The sequence below is a fragment of the Stomoxys calcitrans genome, chromosome 3 (genome assembly GCF_963082655.1).
Source record: "Stomoxys calcitrans chromosome 3, idStoCalc2.1, whole genome shotgun sequence".
Lineage (NCBI taxonomy): Eukaryota > Metazoa > Arthropoda > Insecta > Diptera > Muscidae > Stomoxys > Stomoxys calcitrans.
The window spans coordinates 185,642,360-185,662,480 of NC_081554.1; the positions used below are offsets into that span (position 1 = coordinate 185,642,360).

The window sequence follows — 20,121 nt, forward strand, 5'->3', positions numbered from 1 at the left end:
AATCTGCCTCGAATCAATACAACGACATCATCCGCATATGCGATCAGGTTCACGCCATCTTTGTCGAGATGCAATAAATCTTATCACCAGCTTCCGGAGCTTTTATCACCAGCTTCTGGAGAATCGGCAAGAACACCCTTTATTGAGGCGTTCCCCTTATCACCAGCCTTCTGACCACACTTTCTCCCAAGTCCGGATTAATAATCGTGCCACGAAGGTCACCGTAGCGCAGATGTTAGCATGTCCGCCTTTGACGCTCAACGCCTAGCTTCGAATCCCGGGTCACAATGCCCTCCTAATGCTGGCGACATTTGGGAAGTACTATGCCATGTAAAAATTTTTCACCACATAGATGTCGCTCTGCGGCACGCCATTCAGCCTCTGTTCCTTAATGGAATGCTTATGGGCAAATTTGCATTGGCATTTTTGCCGCGAAGCATATTATCCATTTACCGAGAGTCACTGGGGTGGAACTCCGTGCGGTCCAGGGCGCCGAATATTGACCCTATCTCCATTATTTGTTAAATGCCCCCTCAATGTCGAGGAAGGCCACCATCGTATACTCCTTCTATTGGACATTTCGACCTCCTTCATGTAGGGTCATCTCCACCAACCTCCGCTTGAGGTATGCATATTTTGCCTCCCTGAAATTCTCCGATGTCAGTCCCTCCCTCACCATCACTTTAACCAATCTTTCCAGTGTTTGAAGTGAAAACAATGCTAGACTGATTGGTCTATAATCCTTTGAAGTACTGTAGGGTTTTTCGCGCCTTGAAGATAAATATCACCTCGACCTCCCTCCATGCCCTAGGTATTTAGGACAACAATGCCTGGCTCGCCCTGAAGATCCATTCCAGTCATGGCAGAGTGCCCCCAATGGACACCTGCAGCAATGAGCTGAAACTTTACACAGTTTTTTTTTGTCCCTAGGCAGGTTTAGTTCAAAGATGGGCTATATCGAACTAAATCTTGATATAGGCCCCATTATAGACCGATCTGCCGTTTTAAGGTTTTAGGCCCAGATATCCCGATTTAAGGTCTTAGGCCCAGACTTCCCGATTTGAGGTTTTAGGCCAAGATTTCCCGATTTAAGGTCATGGACCCATAGAAGGCGCATTTATTGTCCGATTTCACTGAAATTTGGCACGATGAGCTGTATCAGGCTCTTCAACATACCTTTTCAATAAGGCCCAGATCGGTCTATATTTGGATATACCGATCTCATAATTTAAGGGTTTGGGCCGTAAAAGGAGCATTTCTTTTCCGATTTCGCTGAAATTTGGCACAATGAGTTTCATTGGCCATCTCGACATCGGTGTTAAATATTGGTCGGGTCGGTATATATTTGGACATAGCTGTCATATATACCGAGCTGCAAATTTAAGGTCTTATGCCCATTAAAGCTACAGTTATTATTCGATTTCGCTGAAATTTGGCATCGTAAGATGTGTTAGGCTTTTCGATATACATGTTCAATATAATCGAGATTGGTCCATATCTGGATATAGCTGTCACATATACCGATCTGCAAATTGAAGGTCTTATGCCCCGTTAAGCCAAATTTATTATCCGATTTCGCTGAAATTTGGCACGGTGAGCTGTGTTAGGCTCTTCGATATCCGTGTTCAATATGATCGAGATTGGTCTATATTTGGATATAGCTGCCATATATACCGATCCCCCGATTTAAGGTCTTGAGCCGATAAGGGTCGCATTTATTATCCGTTTTCGTTGAAATTTGACATCGTAAGATGTGTTAGGCTTTTCGATATACATGTTCAATATAATCGAGATTGGTCCATATCTGGATATAGCTGTCACATATACCGATCTGCAAATTGAAGGTCTTATGCCCCGTTATGCCACATTTATTATCCGATTTCGCTGAAATTTGGCACGGTGAGCTGTGTTAGGCTCTTCGATATCCGTGTTCAATATGATCGAGATTGGTCCACATCTGGATATGGCTGTCATATATACCAATCTCCCGATTTAAGGTCTTGAGCCGATAAGGGGCGCATTTATTATCCGATTTCACTGAAATTTGACACAGTGAGCTATATAAGGCTCTTCGAGATCCGTATTCAATATGATTCAGATTGGTATATATTTGGACATAGCTACAATATATACCGATCTCCCGATTTAAGGTTTTGGGGTTATAAAAAGCGCATTTATACTCCCGCTTTGGCTGAAATTTTACACCGTGAGCTATGTTAGGCTCTTCGACATCCGTGTTCAATATTATAGCAGTCATATTTACCGATCTCGCAATTTAGGTTCTGGGGTTATAAAAATCACTTTTATTATGCGATTGCGCTAAGTTTTGGCACAGTGAGCTTGTTATTATTTTTGCAAATAATAAATATTCAATTATTCATATTTACTTTTTCTCTTAATTTTTCTAGCTTCTGGCCTACAATTGTATATAGCTAAAGATGGCACCACAACCTTTGGTACACATGAGGTGAAGTCTAGGGTATCAGCAGGGGCTTTCAAACAGGTTGTCATGGAGAATCCAAGATAGTAGCATAAATCTACTATAAAGCTGCTTTGGTGGACACAAGACTTTTCTTTAATTGTAAACCAACAACAACTACAACTATTACTACTACAACAACAACAAAAAACTATTATTATGATGATAAAAGTAACTACAAAAAATTACTATACTATCACATTGCTATAAAAATAAAATTAAATAAAATAATAGTAATTTATAAATAATATATATAACAACAACAACAACAACAAAATTAACTGAGAAAAGAAAAACAAAAAAATAAACAGATAATGCAAATACACCATAGATCAATGTTTTACATATAAAGAAATAGTTAAACAACAATAAAATAATAAATAGTTTACAAAAATTACAAAACAAAACTATTTTGGAAAACAAACAGACAGACAACTTAAAAGAAAGAGGAGGGAACTTTGTATAAACAAACAAAAAAACGAAAATAATGTGGAATACTTTTTGAAACTGAAACTAAATTTTACCATAACTACAACTAAATTTCTTTAATTAAACTCAAAAAATTAAAAAACTAAGACTACAAAAGCTATTCAAATAAATAATCACAATATACCCCCAAAATTTGACCATAGGTATCATAAAAATTCTTAATAGAAAGTAGAAGTAAAATTTACTGCAAACCATTTTTTTTCACTGTGTATGTGACAAAATGTATAAAAACCTAGTAAATGGCATAATTTGCATAAGACAAACGGAAATGAGAAGATTTTTTAAATTTTGGAAATCAGCAGCCGCAATGTTTGCTGGGTTATTTTGCAAAAAGTGATAATTTTGGGTAAAAAAAATTGAAAAAACTTTAAAATAGGAACACAAAGTCAAAACAAATTTTCATAACATCCATCTTATGGCTATTTTTTAATATAACATCCCAATAAGTTTGCTGGATTATTAATATTATTTTATAAGCCAAGTAAGTAATAAGCAAGAGAGTTGTTCAGTGTATGAACAAGAACCCAAAAAATGGCATGCAAAAGATTCTTTAAAATTTGTAGAAGTTATAGTCTACTAAGTTTGCTGGGTTATGTAAAAAACATTTGAGTTTGAGACAACAAAATGAAAAAAAAAAAATTAGACATTATATTTAATTACGACAGAGAGCAATTGTTTAAATAATTTTCTTTTTTTGTAACTATCCGCCATGTTTGCTGGGTTGTGTTATGCCTTTTGACAACTAAATTGTGGCAAAAACAATTCAAAAGAATGTTATAACGTCAGAAGCAAGACATCTGTGGCATTTCAAGTTTGAAATTGAAATGGTAAACTATTGGCACGGAAGCTATAAAAATGTTGTACCAATTTTGAAAAAAAGCTTAAAAAATTTGTTCTATATTTTCCCCACTGAGTTTGCTGGGTTGTTTAAAAATAAAGACTTTTACGCAGAATTCGCAGACTAATTTTATTTAATTCCATTTTATTTAATTAAGACATCTATGGCGTTTTAAAATATTGAAATTGAAATGTCAATGCAAAAAGTTTGCTGGGTTATTTCGAAAAAATTAAAATTTTTGGTAAACAATAGGGACAGAAGCTACAAAAATGTTGAACCAACTTCGAAAAATAAATCATAGTCAAGTTATTGGAGTTATTCTATTAATATCCCACTTAGTTTGCTGGGTTATTTAAGAAGGACGTTTTCACGCAGTACTCGCAGCCAAAAGAAGAAAAAATAATGGTTAAATGCAGGAAAAGAAAATAGTGACAAACCCTTGAAAATCTTGATTGAAATAAGCAACCACTGAGTTTGTTGGGTTATTTAAAAATATTCAAAGATTTGCGTAAGAAATGCAGAAAAATTGGAAATATTTTCGTCATAACAAACAATTTATTGGAGTTATTCTAATAATTTCCCACTTAGTTTGCAGGGTTATTAAGGAAACTAGACGTTAGAGCATAGTGAACATAGTGGTTTTCGATTATTTCAGAATCGACAAAAAAACACAGCAATCATTCCATCCAACCCATAAACTTTGTAATAGGTTTTTATACATTTTGTAATAGTCAATTTGGAACACACACACAGTGCTATTTGGTAAAGAACACAGATAAAAACTTGAAAAATAAACCATAAATCTAAATATATATACACAATATACAAAACCTATGCAAAATCTTAAGTATACTACTATTCGATAACTATAACCAAACCCAGAAACCTACCTATCTACCTACCTACCGTTTGCAAACACAATAATGAAAATGTTTGAGAGGGATTTAAATCAGACGATTTATTCCAACCAACTCTTGAACTGTTCCTACGAACATTTTTTTTTTTTGAAAATCCCACAATCCCACATACTATTAACATACGGCTGCCACCAATAACATAAACTTGCATAGCACATGCCATTTTTTGCTAGATCTATAGTCCTTCTAACTTTCCGATTTATTCTCAAATCCTATGAAAATAACTCCGATGCCGCCAAAACATTAAAAAAAAGTATTAAACGCTTAACGATATATCGAAAAATGTCTTCAACTTCATTACTTTCTTTGGACATAAGAAAAAGAATTTGGATTTTTTATTTGTATTGTGAGTTACGTTTAAGCTAATTTTGTCATTAGAATATATGGTTTTTTTAATTATTAAGCGGTAATTTTGCTTAAAAAGGATTTTTTTTGGAAATTTTAAAGGTTAAAAGTTGACTTTATTCTTGAAAACATTTGGCATTTCTTTAATAATAAAAAGCCCATAAATCGATTGCACTATTAATCAGATGTATTACTAATTCGATTTCACTAAGTAATCGATTTTATTAAAATCGACTGCATTATGTTATCGTTTTTATTTAAATCGATTTCACAATGTAATCGATTTTACAATGTAATCGATTTCACAATGTAATCGATTTCACAATGTAATCGATTTCACAATGTAATCGATTTCACAATGTAATCGGTTTCACAATGTAATCGATTTCACAATGTAATCGATTTCACAATGTAATCGATTTCACAATGTAATCGATTTCACAATGTAATCGATTTCACAATGTAATCGATTTCTTCAAAGCGAAAACAGTGTGTTATCGATTTATTCTAATCGATATCACTATGTAATCGATTTATTATAATCGATAACACTATATAATAGATATAAAAATGTAATCCATTTATTGAATTCGAAAACACTATCGATTTATTCTAATCGATAGCACTATGGATTCCACAATGTAATCGATTTATTCAAATAGAAAACATCGATTTATTCTAATCGATAGCACTATGTAATCGATTTATTATAACCAATAACACTGTGTAATCGATCACACTATTTTAATCGATTACACCACTTAATCGATTACAATATATATTCGATAACACTATGTAATCGATTGCACTTTTTAAACGATTTTATTTCAACCGAATATACTATATAATGTATTTAAATTCGAATTCATTGCACTATAAAATGGATTTTTCAAATTTTTTGCTCTATGTAATCGATTTTTGTTAAATTGATTAAATTATTAATTTGTTTTTTTTATCAAATCAATAACATTGAACTGGATTTCATTGTAAACCGACTATGTAATAGATTTTATTATCAATTCGATTACACTATAAAGTCAATAATCAATTTTATTTTTCAAGCGATAAAACTATATAATCGATTTTAGTTTAAAATCGATTACACTAAGGAATAGATTTTATCATTTAAACGACAACACTAACTTATAAAATTAAATCGATTACGTTATGTAATCGATTACACTATGTAACAGATTTTACAACATTATCGAATATACAATGAAATTGATATCACTATTGGTTACACTATTCATAGATTTTATTATAAAATCGACTACATTATGAAATCGAGTTTTTAAAAAATTGATTACACTATGTAATAGACTCTATTAGCAAGTCGATTAAATTCTCTAGATACATTTCCCAAACCTATTTCAAAAATATTGGATTTTATCAAATCGATTATACTATATAAACGATTTTTTTTACAAATCGATTAAATTACACAATTAATTTTATTAATAAATAGTTTACACTAGTCAGACTAGCTTTTTATGAAATCGATAATACTAAATTATCAATTTAACCATCAATTAATTTAACCTGCGTAGTCGATTTTATTATGAAATCGATTATAAGAGTAATCGAATTTGTTACCAAATCGTTTACAATATGTTATCGGTTTTGTTATCAAATCGTTTATGTTTCGCAATCGATCCCTGACACTAATCCAATCCCATGGCAGCCGGTTGTACGTACCGGATTGACCCGATGGATTTCTTCATTGGCAAGGACTGCCGCCTCAGTGTTTAACATACTGCTGCGTGTTTGCCTTCAAAAGACTTCTTTGCTGGAGCTTATTCATCTGTTCTGACAACATGACCTAGCCAACGCAGCCGTTGTATTTTCGCCTACGTGATCGAGTGCGCTTTCATATCGAATAAAATTTCAACTCGTATTTAATGGAAGTTGCACCACTTTTAGATACTTCCAGTTTAGTTTCCTATCCTCGAGTTCACACTTGAGTATTTAATCTTTTTATACCCACCACCGAAGGATGTGGGTATATTCATTTTGTCATTCCGTTTGCAACTTATTGAAGTACCCATTTCCGACGCTACAAAGTATATATATTCTTGATTAGCTTAAAAATCTAAGACGATCTAACCATGTCCGTCCGTCTGTCTGTTGAAATCATGCTACAGACTTTAAAATTAGAGATATAAAGCTGAAACTTTGCACAGACTCTTTTTTTGTCGATAAGCAGATTAAGTTCGAAGATGAATATATCGGACTATATCTTGATATAGCCCCCATATAGACCGATCCGCCGATTTAGGGTCTTAGACCCATAAAATGCGCATTTATTATCCGATTTTGCTGAAATTTGAAACAGTGAGGCGCATTCATTGTCCGACCCTCGACATCTTTCTGCAATATGGCACAGATCGGTCCAGATTTGGATATAGCTGCCATATAGACCGATCTCTCGATTAAGGTCCAAGCCCATAAAAGACGCATATATTGTCCGATTTCGCCAAAATTTGGGAGAGTGAGTTGTTTTAGGCCCTTCAATATTATTTTTCAATTTGGCTCAGATCGGTTAAGGTTTGGATACAACTGCCATATAGACCGATCTCTCGATATAAGGTTTTGGGCCCATAAAAGGCGCATTAATTATCCAATTTCGCCGAAATTTGGGACAGTGAGTTGCGTTAGGATCAACTTTCTGCAATTTGTACCAAATTGGTCCAGATAGCTGCCATATAAAACGATCGCTCGTTTAAATTTTTGGGACCATAAAAGGCGCATTTACAATATTATCCGATTTCCTAATGCTGGCAACATGTGGGAGGTACTATACCATTTGGTATGGTAGCCTATAAAAACTTCTCCACAAAGAGGTGTCGCACTGCGGCACAACGTTCGGGCTCGGCTATAAACAAGAGGACCCTTATCATTGAGCTTAAACTTGAATCGGACTGTACTAATTGATGTGTGAGAAGTTTGCCCCTGTTCTTTAATGGAATTTTCATGGGTAAATTGGCATTGACATTGACCTTTGATTTGCACTGCACAGAATTAAAATAAATTAATGCAAATAATTCGTTTTCATAACCAACAAAATGTTAACGATAAAATAGATAACAACAAGAGATAAATTGTAATTTTTACTGGAAAGTTCTAAAATAAAACCCAAATCCATAAAATTTTATGGATTGGGTTTTATTCTAGTAGTTAACAGTAAAAATTATGATTTATCTGTTGTTGTTATCTGTTATCGTCTCATATCGATAACTATTCAGCACAACTTTACACTGAATTTCTAACCAGTACATCTGAATTGCAATTTTCAATTTTTGTAAAGTACTAAAATAAAACCCAAATCCATAAAATTTTGTATTGAAATCGATTACGGTTCATGTTATCGATTTTGTTAATGGGTGGAGAGACTTTATATAAAGAGGATTATATGATTTTCAAATTGAAATCATTTTTTAATTTTTTTTTTTTTTGGTATTCGAAAACTGTTTTCTATGTCTTTAATGAATTTCCACTTTTTTAATAAGTTTTTAAATTTTTGTTTTTTTAAATTTATGTAAGGCCCAAAAATACATAACAATCATGTTTGTTTTTTGTTTTTCTTTTTTTAATATTGTTTTTTAATTTGTTTTTTTAATTTACCCAGAAAACCTCTTTGTGTATATTATTTAACCTTTACTTAATCATAACTTTTTGAAAAAGAGAATATATGATTTTATTTATCAAGTCTTCATTTTAGTTTTTAAAACAAACCCAAGCAAAATACAATTTTTTTTTTAAATTCTAAATTATAACAAAAAATTTCTTTAAAAAACCTTTGATGTTGAAACATAGAAATTTAAAAAAAAAATCATTTATCATTAAAAACAAGCCGCCTCCTTCACTCAGCTTTTCATGAAATAGCATACTCATATATACATACATAGACTCCACAATAAAATACTATTATAAATAAATAAAAGCACTGTGAGTATATGAAAATGTATAAAGAAAACTACAAAAATTTATCAAAATAATTTTTTACTCGAAACCTCAAAAAGTTTCAAAGAAATGGCTTTCGTACGCTTGGTATAGAAAAATAAGCTGATCTTAAATATCAAACAGCTGTTTGAGGAATTCAAGCAAAATACATTGTTCTAGTTATAGAATAAATAAATCGAGGTTGCCTGTAATCCTCTAGAAATCCCTTAATGTTGTTATTTATACATTTTCTAGCAAACACAGTGCATATTAGCCGCCAAACCCAGTAAGAATTTGTCACTCGAGTGAATGAGTTTCATTCGTGTGCTATGAAAAAATCAGCTGATTGTATATATGCAAAACAGCTGTATGTATCAGGCAAATGAAATCACTTCACTCAAGTGACACGTGTTCATAAAACCACTAACGATTGGTTCGCCAATTGAACGAAATCAGCTGTTTTTCCTCTGTAAAGGCAGCTGTTTTTCCTCTGTAAAATCAGCTGTTTTTCCTCCATTTAATCAGCTGATTTCAATGAGTTGGCTAACGTATCGATTAACAATATTTCAGTGATTTTGACAGTTAGTGTGTTTGGCTTTACATACAAAATATTTAATTTCTTACTCCATACATCAATACCACAAATAACAAAATTCATACAAAATCAATCAATAAAATCCAGATATATAATCAACAAATAATAAATAAAAAAAATATTATTAATAATAAAAATAAACATCAATCAAATTTTGAAAAAAAAGTTGTATCATGTATGAAAAAATGTAATGTTTATTTTGTGAAATATTATATAAGTCTAAAGTACATATAAATATACAAAAGTAAATATATATATAATATATTTAATTATAATTAACTGCTTAGTAAGTAAAAGAAAAATGTATTTGTGAAAATTAATATTTAAATATATATACATACATAATAAACTATACATAATAAAAAATTAAACAAAAGAAACAATTTTTGTCGTGTAAAGAAAATTATAAAAATAATAAAATGATATGAAACAAAAAAAAAACAAAAAATTGTGATTTTATTTTTAACAACGAAACCCCGTATCGTGTGGCTTAAGCAGATTTTAAAGTTCGAAAACTGGTTTTTCATGAATAAAGTAAAAAAAAATTGGTGACTAAAGAGTAACTTAGATTTAATGGGTTATTTTATCAATAAAAAAACCGCAAAATGCCTACTTAGGGACTATATGAACCAAAAAAATTTGTAATGTCGAAATTTTCGACAAAATATGGTGAAAAATAAAAAAAAATAAAAAAGGCGTTAAGTTCGGCCGGGCCGAACTTTGGATACCCACCACACACCTCGGTTATATATGTAAGCCACCTTTCGTCAAATTCCGGTGAAAAATGCATACCTTATGCCCCATAGAAGCTATATCGAAATATGTTCCGATTTGGACCAAATACTAATAAGTACAAGTAATTGTTCAATTGTGTATAAAAAAATTAAATATATAAAAAATATATCTTAAAATAATCTTAAATAAACGAGAGATCGGTCTATATGGCAGCTATATCCAAATCTTGACCGATCTGAGCCAAATTGAAGAACAATATCGAAGGGCCCAACACAACTCACTGCCCCAAATTTCGGCGAAATAGGACAATAAATGCGCTTTTTATGGCACCAAAACCTTAAATCTATATGGGAGGTATATTCAAATTTGGACCGATCTGTGCCAAATTGAAGAAGGATGTCGAAGGTCCTAACACAACTCACTGTTCCAAATTGCGGCCACATCGGACAGTAAATGCTCCTTTTATGGGCTCAAAACCTTAAATCGAGAGATCAATCTACATGGCAGCTATATCCAAATCTGAACCAATCTGTACCATATTGCAGAAGTAGGCCGAGGGGCTTAGTTTAACACACTGTCCTCAATTTCGGTGGCATTGGACAATAAATGCGCCTTTTATGGGCCCAAAGCCCTAAATCGAGATATCGGTCTATATGGCAGCTATATCCGAATCTGAGCCGATCTGTGCCACATTGCAGAAGTATGTCAAGGGGCTTAATATAACTCACTGTCCCAAATTTCGGCGACATCGGACAATAAATACGCCTTTTATAGGTCCAAAGCTTAAATCAAGAGATCGGCCTACCCCAAATCGGCGGATCGGTCTATATGGGGGCTGTATCAAGTTATAGTCCGATATAGCCCATCTTCGAACTTAACCTGCTTATGGACAAAAAAAGAGTCTGTGCAAAGTTTTAGATCAATATCTCTATTTAAAGACTGTAGCGTGATTTCAACAGACTGACGGGCAGAGGGACGGACAGACGGACGGACATGGCTAGATCATCTTAGATTTTTACGCTGATCAAGAATATATACTTATATACTTTATAGGTACATAAGTATATATTCGTGTTATACTCTTCGGTACCTCTCATTTGATACCCATATTGTCCTGGTCGGACAACTTTTGATTTTGGGCGGTGTTTTTTCTTGGATAAGGGGGCTGGAATCGAGCAATTTTTACTCGACTCCGACTCCAGGAAGACTGATCGACTCCGACTCCGAGCAATTACCGAACAAGGATAACCGAGAGACCGGTTTATATGGGAGTTATATGAGCTTATAGACTGATTTGGACCGCACTTGGCATAGACAAATCGGACAAAACATTGCGGCTTATAAGGAACGAATAAGTCAAATTTGCAGATCGGTTTATATAGAGGCTATATACAAATCTGAACCGATATGGCTCATTTGCAATCCCCAACGACCCACATCAATAAGAAGTATCTGTGCAAAATTTCAAGCGGCTAGCTTTACGCGTTCGACTGCTATCGTGATTTTAACAGACGTACATGGCTAGATTCTTGAGCCCATAGAAGCCTGAATTTTCATCCCATTTAGCTAAAATTTGGAGCAAAAACTTCTGTTATGACTTCCATCATCCATGCGAAGTATGATCCTAATTTGGCTGAAATTTGGAACAAAGGCTTGAGTTATGACCAACATTCACGTCAAGTATGATTCGAATTGGTCGAAATACAGATATAGCCCCCATTTAAACCGATCACTGGATATGACTTCTTCAGCCTTTAGAAGCCTTAATTTTCACCTGATTCAGCGGAAATTTGGCCCAAAAACCTACTTTATGACTTACAACATCAGCGCCAACTTTCATCCGAATCGGTCAATATGGAAAGTACCGATGTCCCGATATGACTTCTTGAGATCAAAATAATTCAAATGCAAACTAAGTGAATAAGAGTACATTTTTGAAAATCAAATGTGCCCAAAATTAAAAAAAAAAAAAAAACTTTTCTCGAAATTAAATTTTTATAGAAAATTTTGTCAAAATTTGGTTTTATTGGCAATTTTGTCGACATTTTTTAAAGATAATGTGATCGAAATTTGATTTTTACAGAAATTTTCGTTGAAATTTGATTTTCTTAAAAAAAATCTTTAAAATTTAACGTTTACAACAAATGTTCGTCGAAATTCGATTATCATAGGAAATTTTGTGGACATTTTGTTTTTAAAGCAAATTTCGACAAAATTTTGATTTGTATAGAAAATTTCTTCGATATTTGATTTTTACAGAATTTATAGAACATTTGATCAAATTTTGATTTTTAAAAAATTTGATCAAATTTTGATTTGTAAAGAAAATTTGATCAAATTTTGATTTTTAAAGAAAATTTGATCATAACTAGATTTTTATAGAAAAATGTCTCAAAATTTGATTTTTAAACAAAATTCTGGAAAATGCAATTTTCGCAGAACACATTCTTAAAAAAATTATCAATTTGTCTTGCTTACGCAAAATTTTTTACCTTTTTTTTGTGTTCACGATTTGCCTTACTTGTGTTTTTCTTTACGAAGCCCTATAAATGCTTTGAAAACCAAAAATCACCACCACAATAAATGTTTTAAACGAGTCAAAAACCATTCGCAAAGCAATATTCACCATGGAACGTTGGCATAATAAATTGGCAATAGTTACGGGTGCCAGTGGAGGAATAGGAGCTGCTTGTGCCCGCACTCTAGTGGCAGCTGGACTTCGTGTTGTTGGTTTGGCCAGAAGGGAAGCCAAATTGAAGGAACTTCAAGAATCGCTGCCTGAAAAGCAAAAATCTTTATTCATCCCTAAAAAATGTGATGTTTCCAAAGAAGATGAAATAATGTCAACATTTGAATGGACCGAACGGGAGTTGGGTGGCGCAGATGTGCTCTTGAACAATGCTGGCATAACTCGAGAAACTGAATTGGTGGCTCCTGGCAATACCGAGAAGATACGTCAAGTCATAGACACAAATGTCATGGGAGTTTTGTGGTGTACTCGCGAAGCCTTTCAACGCATGCATAAGAGGGGTAATGAGGCTCATATTTTGATAATTAACAGTATAGCGGGACAACAGGTTTTAAATTTTATCGATGTTTTGCCTTCGTTTAACATCTATCCGGCAACGAAATTTGCCATAACGGCAATGACAGAAACCTATCGTCAAGAATTCCAGCTGTACAAAAGTAAAGTAAGGATAACGGTAAGTATTTACAGGGAGAGACAAAAATTCCCATAATATCAGCCTATGATATATTCGTTCAACGTAACACGTTAAATCTCCTATACCGAAAACATATGTATGGAAAGAAAACAGTTAAATTTACTTTTCAAGTCCTTGCTTGAAATATTTTTTACACTCGACTTTTTACTTTCAGGGCATTTGTCCTGGCGCCGTTAACACAAATATTTTCCCCGAGGAAATACATTTTTATGTCAAGGATATGCCACGTTTAGAGCCTGAAAACATAGCACATGCCGTTATTTTTGCTTTAAGGTCACCACCTAACGTTCAGGTATTATAGAGCAAGAAATCTTATGTAGCATTTTTACTCATTCAAGATTTTCTTTCGCTTTTAAGGTTCATGAAATCACCTTGAAGCCCATGGGGGAGATGTTTTAATTCATTCAGCATAAAAGTTGATTCTTAATTATGCAGATCTAAAGTTCATGGGAGCAAAGTTTTTATTTATTGAGAACAAAAAATGTTTCGTAGTTTGCAGCCTTCAATACCATAAATTATTGAGAACAAAAATTGATTTTAAATTTCTGTTGAGGACTTGTATAAACCTTTGAATCAACTACAGTGGCTTTAATAAATCCAATTTTTGCCTTAAAAGTCTTATATTCAAACGATGCATACACAGAAATTGCCCATTGAGGTATAGCACCGGTATATCGTTACGATACAAACGTAAATATCTAACATTCTCTTTGGTGTCTATGTAAATCTTTTCCAAATTATACTCACCCTGAAAATGTTGTTGCAATTCTTCAACCAACATATCACATAAATGACAAGGTTCTTTGGTGAATAAGGTAAGCTGGGGTAAATCACCTGTATATATGGGTGGAGGTAATCTTGAAAAGTGAAAAAATGAGTAAAAAAAAAACGATTGGATATTAAATCTTTTGATGGTAACTTACAATTTCTCCATTAGTAAGGCCACCGATTGCTGCTGGCGCAGACTTAGAAGGCAACCCATTGTATTTGGTCTCAATATATGGCTCATATGACTTATCCTGCCATATAGGGAAGCTGCATTGAATTGATTTCCACAAGGACCGCCATAGGGATTTATTTGATCACAAGAAATATTAAGTGTATCTTGGATTGAGGTTAGGAAGTCTGAATCATAACGATTCACCTCGCAATGCTCTATTTTAACGTCATTGTCACTTGCCAGACTGGCAAGATTAAATGAATCTGATCCAGAAATTTCAATATCTGCTAAAACTGCCAAAGGTTTGATGTTTTCCTCCATAGCTTTTTTATTGGTGGTCAATACTATGGCCGCAGCACCATCAAAATGTGTCATGATTCCTTCGCTAACTTCATCTTGGTTAATTTCAACCTGTCTTCTTTTATTGTCTATAACTTTTAAGGTTTTAAGCGCCGCCAGTTCAGCATCATATAAACCTTGTTTCGAAGCTTTATCCAGTAATACCTTGCAACGCTTAGTAAAGGTCTCATTAAAATTTGTAACTTCTGTGTATGAATTAGGGCGTAAGTCTTTTTTATTTTGTAAACGTTCTGTGGCCGATTCAACTCCTGCCACGACAACAAATTGACATTTCTTTGTATTAAGCAATTCAATGGCCTCTCTCAAGTTATTTAAACCAAAATTTTCTTTGTCTTGTTTGAAGTTAAATTGAGATTTTTTTAGAAACTGCCCACATTTATCTGCTAGATCATCTTTCTCCAATGGAGGTTCCTTTGCAACAAAAATTTGTTGTATTTGTTCCAATGGTGCTCCCGATTGTTTAACCGCCGTTTCCACAACCAATGATGCTAGATCTAATGATTTGACTGAAGCTAATTGTCCCATGGGCTGACCCCATGGTGTGCGTATGGCTGAAGCGATAACAATAGATTTTGGCTTAAGGTGTAGATGGCGTTGTATGGGTATGAAATTCAAACCCCTGGGGTGAAATAAACTGAAATAAAAAAATATAATTAAAAAATATTTTAAAATTACAACAAAATATCTCAAAATTTGATGTCGTTTATGAAAAAGAATTTATAAAGAAAATATTTATGAACATTCAAATTCATTATGGCTACCAGAGCCTAAAAATGTCATATCGGATGAAAGATATATATGGGAGCTATATCTAAAACTGAACCAATTTTGATGAAATTATTCATACATGTTGGAACATTTAATAGAACGTCTTCTTCAAAATTTTGTAAAGATCGGACGAAAAGTATGGCTACTAGAACCTAAAAATGTGTAATCGGATGATAGATATATATGGGAGGTATATCTAAATCTGAATCGTTTTGATAAAATTATGCACGTATGTTGGAACTTTAAATAGAAAGCATTGTGCAAGATTTTGTAAAGATCGGACCAAAATGATGACTTCTAGAGCCCTTAAAGACCATATCGGATGAAATATATGTATGGGAGCTATATCTAAATCTGAACCGATTTTGTTCAAAATCAAAAGCGTTCGTCCTTGGATCAAAGAAGTGACTTGTGCAAAATATTACGATAATCGAAAAACAAATGCCACCTGTACTTGATCACAAGAATATCAATTACCGAGAGTCACGGATTAGGATTTCATTTAAGATACATGGTTTCTTCGGAGAAACTTAGAGTTGTATGTAGTTACGTTTTTGCTATATGAATTAAAAAAATCGACCCGTTCTAATGTTCATGCTTTACAGTTGAAGTCAGCAATGCAAGCTCTTTTTTGCAGTGAAAAGCGAACATAATACCAGCCTTAAGGCAGATGTCTTCAACGTTGGTACCTATAGCCATGATCGAACCATCGTCCACATAAGATACGATTTCTATGTCTTCAGTAGGGAATGGAGAATAGGCAGAGGAGATACCGTCCCACCAAATACGACTACACATCCATCGTGGCTGACTGGTCGGCTGGTGGGACGTGTTTGCAAAGTCGTGATAAAATATTCCATGCCTGAGAGTATCGAAAGCCTTCAATTAGTCAAGTGCCGTAAAGATCGATATGTAGCACGGTTTGACTTGTTTGGCCCCTTGGCTTGGGTGCTGTGATGGTCTGCAAAAAAGGCATCGTACTATGGAATTTCTAAAAAACATATGGAACAGGAGCAAACTTCTCACATATCAATAAGTGCTGTTGGATTCAAGTTTAAGCTCAATGATAAGGAGATTCCTTTTTTATAGCCGTGTCTGAACGGCGTGCCGCAGAACGACACTTCTTTGAGGAGAAGTTTTTACATGGCATAGTACCAGTATAAGAAATCCCATGGCAGCCGGTAATACGTAACGGATTGACCAGATAAATTCCTCCATCGGCAAGGGCTGCTAACTCAGTGTACTACATACTGCTACAACAACAACCAGCACAAGGGATAACTTATGCCGCACGGCACAACTTATGAGCATCACACAGGCTGAAAGTTTGAGCCTCATTCGGTATGGTGTTCTTCGTTATCACGAAAAGCTTAGCTGGGAGCAAAAGCGGGCGCGTCCACAGGTTGCGGATAGTGGAATGCTCCATACGGAGTAGCTGCAACTGCAGTCGCGGACAATAAGCGGTGTCGATTGGGGAGTCTTAGTGCGAGGCCGAGTGGTACCGGCTCTTGCTTAAATACTGAGTACCTATGATACTCGATACGACAAGGCGAGTTATTGGCGCCTTTAAATAACCAATGGCCATAATGTTCCAGACAATCGAATGGCAAACATTTGTACGTACTAGGTTGACCCGATGGAGTAATTCATCGGCAGAGCTGCCGCCTCAGTGTACAATACACTGCAACAACAACATCATGTTCCCGCGGCGATAGGTCTTTTAGACCAGAACGAGGGTGTTCGCCTATAAGAGCTTGACGAGGATCACCACATCCACATGCAAAAGTGGCTACAACAACAACCATCATAAGGAAGGGATAACCGCCGCTGAAAGAAATTTTTGCTGATGTCCTCTGCGCTACTGTGGGTGATAGTCAGCACATGCAAATTTTCTAATATGTACGAGTATGCACGAGTCTCCATTACTTGAATTCTCCCATAGCCTCTGTAGCCGGATGACTCCGCCAATTCTGTACATCGGAAACAAAAAGTGCGCGCGAAATTCTTTATCGTTATTGTAGATATTCCGTCAAGGCCCTGGAGCCTTAGACGTCTTTGCGCTGCAGTTGATATATGAAGCTGCGTCCACGTTTAATTGTGATGGTTTTTTTAGACTGAGAAAAGAATACGACCCAATGGCACTCCTTCTAGCCACATCACATTTGAAATGTAGAACAAACTGAAGTTATTACAACTCAGCGCATCTTTGGGTCAGTCATGACTGAATAGTCAAAAGCGTCTGAGTTCATACCATCGCTTTGACCGTGGTTCGAGTGTCACATGGCAGAAGACTACAACTTACCACAAATGGCAGTAGACTACAAGTTCTTGTGTTCTTTATCTTATTGATTTCCAGATGAATCCCATTACACTCGTCTAGTACCGGTCGTTGTTGTGTATGGAACACCAGGAAGGTTTTCATCGGATCAATCCGGTATGTACTACCAACTGGGATTGTCTAGTGGCGGTTCTTTTCCACTGCTGGAACAAACGTTTCGTAATGGCCACCGTAATAGGTTTTAGGCCCTGAAATTTCATTTAATTTCTATCCAAAGTTCGTTAAAGACATTCAGTGGCATTTCAACATTAATTAATTAATTTCTTTTTATCTTACGGACTATTGCATGATTGAGATTTGTAGGAATCCTTCGTTTAACATTGACTTCCAACCAAAAGTTCACTGCCAAATACTTAACTTTATTCCGACAATTAAGGTTACATTTATTTACATTTTCTTTAATAAAAACTGCATCTTGACTAAATCGGCAAGCAATTACTTTAACTTTTTTTGCAATCTTCCTTCAATGTTTCTGTTTTTACTGCGAGAGAGGGAGAACAGCTGTTGACGGTGTTGCCCATTACGATATTTTATTTTGAATGGATGTTATTCAAAACCATTGTGAATGATACAAAAAATACTATTTTGAATGCCCATTAATGTGGGAGATAAACATAAATAAAATAAATCAAAAACGAATTGTGCCAGTCAAGAACAGTGGAAAAGTCGGTTGTTATACATTAGAAGGTAAGTGTGAAATTATTTGGAAAATCTTAAAAAATTAAAACACTGTATCCTTCTTGACACCAAGAAAAGATCAATGATCGGTTTCTTAAGTGTTTTGATGGAATTATCCTCATCAGAGAGCTATACTGAAACCAACACCGTTCCTTTGAATTTGTTAAGAAGGGAAGATGCTGCCATGATATTAAGTGGGTCTGGCTGGGCAGTTAAAAGTTACGCACAGTGAGATTTAAAAAATTAGTGCAAATTAGTCTGCCAATTGTGAACGGATACAGATATCTTCAATGAAAACACAGTGTCCGTAGCCGCTACATGACCAAATAGAAAACTCCCTTAGCCTCACATCAGTGGTCGCAGCAATTTGTCTAGCCACAATATCCAGAAGCATTAGGTGGTTAGTCCAAGATTCTTTTGTCAGCACAGCAAGTGCTGCAGACAAGGGTTTGAGAAATATGTTTCTACTTTTGTGTACGGTGAAGGCATATAAAGCAGTTGTAGTCCTATGGAGCCTTCGAAATGCATGCTGATGCTCGGAACAGCTATAAGGAGTAGATCTTTCTATGTGGTCTTCCAAAAAGAATAGATCTCCTATATGGAATAGATTTCCCTGCATATGCTTATTGAGAGCAGATCCCCTATATTATGGTCTTAAAGAAGTAAACCTCCTATTATATGATGGCTTCAAGGGCCGCGCGTCGGTATGTTGTTTTTGAATCGTATTAATTGCGAAAACGCCTATATGATACAATTACCACATTTACCACGCTCGACAACCCTATCTATTGGCTGTACTTCTTCCCAGTGCATGTGTTTTTGTGTAATGACAGACTTTTTTCTGCGCCAACTACACTACTTCCGTGGTACACATGATTCTGTGCATTATCTACGGCGAGAAGATATCTCAAAAGGGTTCTTTATAAGGAGTAGATCTAATATATGGTCGTCTATAAGGCGTAGTTCTCCCTATGAAAAGGTTCAAAAGGAATAGATTTTTCTATGTGGTCACCTTTAAGGTCGTCCATAAGTGGTTTATGCTAGTAGATCTCCATAAATGATCGTCTATAAAGGAGGAATTTGCTATATGACCATCAATAAGAAGTATATTTCTGTACATATTTGCCTATAAGCTGTAGATTTCCTTATAAATGGCCACCTTTTAAAAGTATATCTCCTATATGATGGTCTATATTTAAAGAAAAGATCCCTTTTATATGATCATTTATATAAAGTAGATCTCCCAATATCGTCATGTATATGACGTAGATTTTCCTATAGGGTCTTCTATAACAATGAGTATATCTCCCTAGATTTATGGTTGTTGTTGCACTGTGTTGTACACTGAGGTTGCAGCCCTAGCAGATGAAGGACTCCATTGGGTTGCCATGGGAGTTTGCCTGTGAGTATGGTCGTTTCTAAGCTTTAGATCTCCCTATATGACCGTCTATAAGGAGTGAATCAAGTTATATG

The 20,121-nt window shown here is 34.7% G+C and overlaps 3 protein-coding genes across 9 annotated transcripts in view; 2 read left to right on the forward strand and 1 right to left on the reverse strand.

Moving 5' to 3' along the window:
• The window catches only part of LOC106088406 (serine-rich adhesin for platelets), a 244,646-nt gene extending 234,918 nt beyond the window's left edge, over window positions 1–9,728 (forward strand). For all 5 annotated transcript variants that reach the window (XM_013253904.2, XM_013253906.2, XM_013253901.2 and 2 more), the window contains exon 11: window positions 2,409–9,728. In XM_013253904.2, the coding sequence (XP_013109358.1) occupies window positions 2,409–2,527 (119 nt within the window). In that variant the 3' untranslated portion in view covers window positions 2,528–9,728. The remainder of the gene's footprint in view (window positions 1–2,408) is intronic.
• Window positions 9,729–12,933: 3,205 nt separating this feature from the next.
• LOC106088408 (farnesol dehydrogenase) lies at window positions 12,934–14,179 on the forward strand. The gene is made up of 3 exons (XM_013253911.2): window positions 12,934–13,543; window positions 13,719–13,856; window positions 13,922–14,179. Exons 1-3 carry the CDS (start codon window positions 12,968–12,970, stop codon window positions 13,961–13,963), a joined length of 756 nt encoding a protein of 251 aa, XP_013109365.1. The 5' UTR covers window positions 12,934–12,967; the 3' UTR covers window positions 13,964–14,179.
• On the reverse strand, window positions 14,138–18,476 carry LOC106088407 (uncharacterized). Of its 3 annotated transcripts, none has more exons than XM_013253907.2 (3): window positions 18,362–18,476; window positions 14,488–15,498; window positions 14,138–14,421 (listed from the first exon to the last, which is right to left on the reverse strand). In XM_013253907.2, the coding sequence occupies exons 1-3, from the start codon at window positions 18,382–18,384 to the stop codon at window positions 14,142–14,144; spliced, it is 1,314 nt and encodes a 437-aa protein (XP_013109361.2). In that variant the 5' UTR covers window positions 18,385–18,476; the 3' UTR covers window positions 14,138–14,141. The 3 variants fall into 3 exon arrangements, with proteins under 3 accessions (XP_013109361.2, XP_013109364.2, XP_013109363.2); XM_013253910.2 differs by having other exon boundaries at window positions 18,329–18,437; XM_013253909.2 differs by having other exon boundaries at window positions 18,247–18,437.
• Between the last annotated feature and the right edge of the window lie 1,645 nt (window positions 18,477–20,121).